Here is a 1,614-nt window from a genome sequence, read left to right as displayed (position 1 = left end):
GTCCGTTTGTTGTGCGCCAAATCAAGAGTCGCCCCCCTGAAGCCACTCACAATACCAAAGTTGGAGTTAAGCGCTGCTCACGTCCTAGTGAATTTGGTAACCAAAATCAAGTCGTCTTTGGATGTGAATGTTGATTCCGTTTACTACTGGAGCGATTCAGTTATTTGCCTAAGTTGGATACGACTTGAACCACATCGTCTTCAAGTGTTTGTCCGCAATCGGGTGTCTGATATTCAAGTGCAGTCTCATCGGAACGATTGGAAGTATGTCCCGTCCTCTGATAATCCCGCGGACTTGTTGTCAAGAGGTATCTACCCCGGGTCGTTGTCCCAGTCACGTCTCTGGTGGCATGGACCAGCCTGGTTAGTAGAGTCTGAAAGTCATTGGCCAACTCAAATCGGTTGCGTAACTACTGACCTACCCGAGCTAAGAGACACAGCTTTGAACACTTTACACATTGTAGCAACCAACCACATCATTCCGTTCGAAAGATACTCCACGCTGGAAAGGTTGGAGAGAGTAGTAGCCTTTTGCATGAGGTTTGTAAACATACGAGTGCATAAGTTATCCAACAAAGGCGCGCTTAGCGCGCAGGAAATACGGCGGGCAACCACTATATTGGTGAGGTTGTCACAACAGGAGTCGTTTCCAGAGGAATATAGTGCATTGGCCGCGAATAAAGATATATCTACGCAGAGCAAGATTCTCGGCTTAAAACCTTTCTTGCATTCCGACAATACCATACGGGTGGGAGGTCGATTGGGACGATCTGACTTTAGTTTTAACAAGAAGCATCCCATGGTACTTTCGTCTAGACATCATCTAACTAAACTCATCTTCCAGAGCGAGCATAAACGGCTTCTGCATGCTGGCCCTCAACTATTGTTGGCTCATGTTAGAGAGACGTACTGGCCTATTGCTGGTCGAAGCTTAGCCCGTCACGTTGTACACCAGTGCGTTCGTTGTTTTCGTAACAAACCTAAGACAATCACACCACAGATGGCTGACTTACCGTCCGATCGCGTAACGCCCACTCCCGTTTTCTATAACACTGGCGTGGATTATGCCGGGCCCTTNGTGACAAAGGATAGAAAGGGAAGAGGCTGTAAAACCTACAAGTCCTACATTTGCCTGTTTATTTGCATGGCTACAAAGGCCATTCATCTGGAATTGGTTTCCGATCTCACTACGGAGAACTTTATCATGGCGCTTCGTAGATTTGTTGGTCGTAGGGGGAGACCTGCGAAAATATCTTCCGATAACGGCACCAATTTTGTTGGAGCTCACTCTGAGTTGAAGCGCCTCGGAGAGTTTATCCAGGAGAACGAGAGACAACTACAAGATCAACTTGTAACAGAGAGAATCAACTGGAACTTCATTCCCTCCTATTCACCGCACTTTGGTGGTATTTGGGAAGCAGGAGTAAGGTCTACTAAGCATCATTTGAAGAGAGTCGTGGGAAACGCATTGCTAACCTTTGAGGAGTTCTACAGCCTGTTGGTGCAAATCGAGTCCGTGTTGAACTCACGCCCTCTCTCACCCATGTCGTCCCATCCAATGGATTTGCAACCACTCACGCCAGCGCATTTCATCACCGGAGGCTCGTTGACAACC

The 1,614-nt window shown here is 47.6% G+C and overlaps 1 protein-coding gene across 1 annotated transcript; it reads left to right on the top strand.

Annotated features, from left to right (window-relative positions):
• Positions 1 to 265: 265 nt before the first annotated feature.
• On the top strand, positions 266 to 1,496 carry LOC109863498 (the record flags this gene model as incomplete). The annotated part of the gene is made up of 2 exons (XM_020443760.1): positions 266 to 362; positions 464 to 1,496. Coding segments are annotated over exons 1-2 (1,130 nt in total), but the record flags the coding sequence as incomplete, so codon positions are not given.
• Between the last annotated feature and the right edge of the window lie 118 nt (positions 1,497 to 1,614).

Source organism: Pseudomyrmex gracilis, unplaced genomic scaffold, assembly GCF_002006095.1.
Source record: "Pseudomyrmex gracilis isolate BER0280 unplaced genomic scaffold, ASM200609v1 scaffold_5559, whole genome shotgun sequence".
Classification (NCBI taxonomy): domain Eukaryota; kingdom Metazoa; phylum Arthropoda; class Insecta; order Hymenoptera; family Formicidae; genus Pseudomyrmex; species Pseudomyrmex gracilis.
The sequence above is the reverse complement of the archived record's forward strand: the minus strand, read 5'-3'. Positions and strand labels throughout refer to the sequence as shown.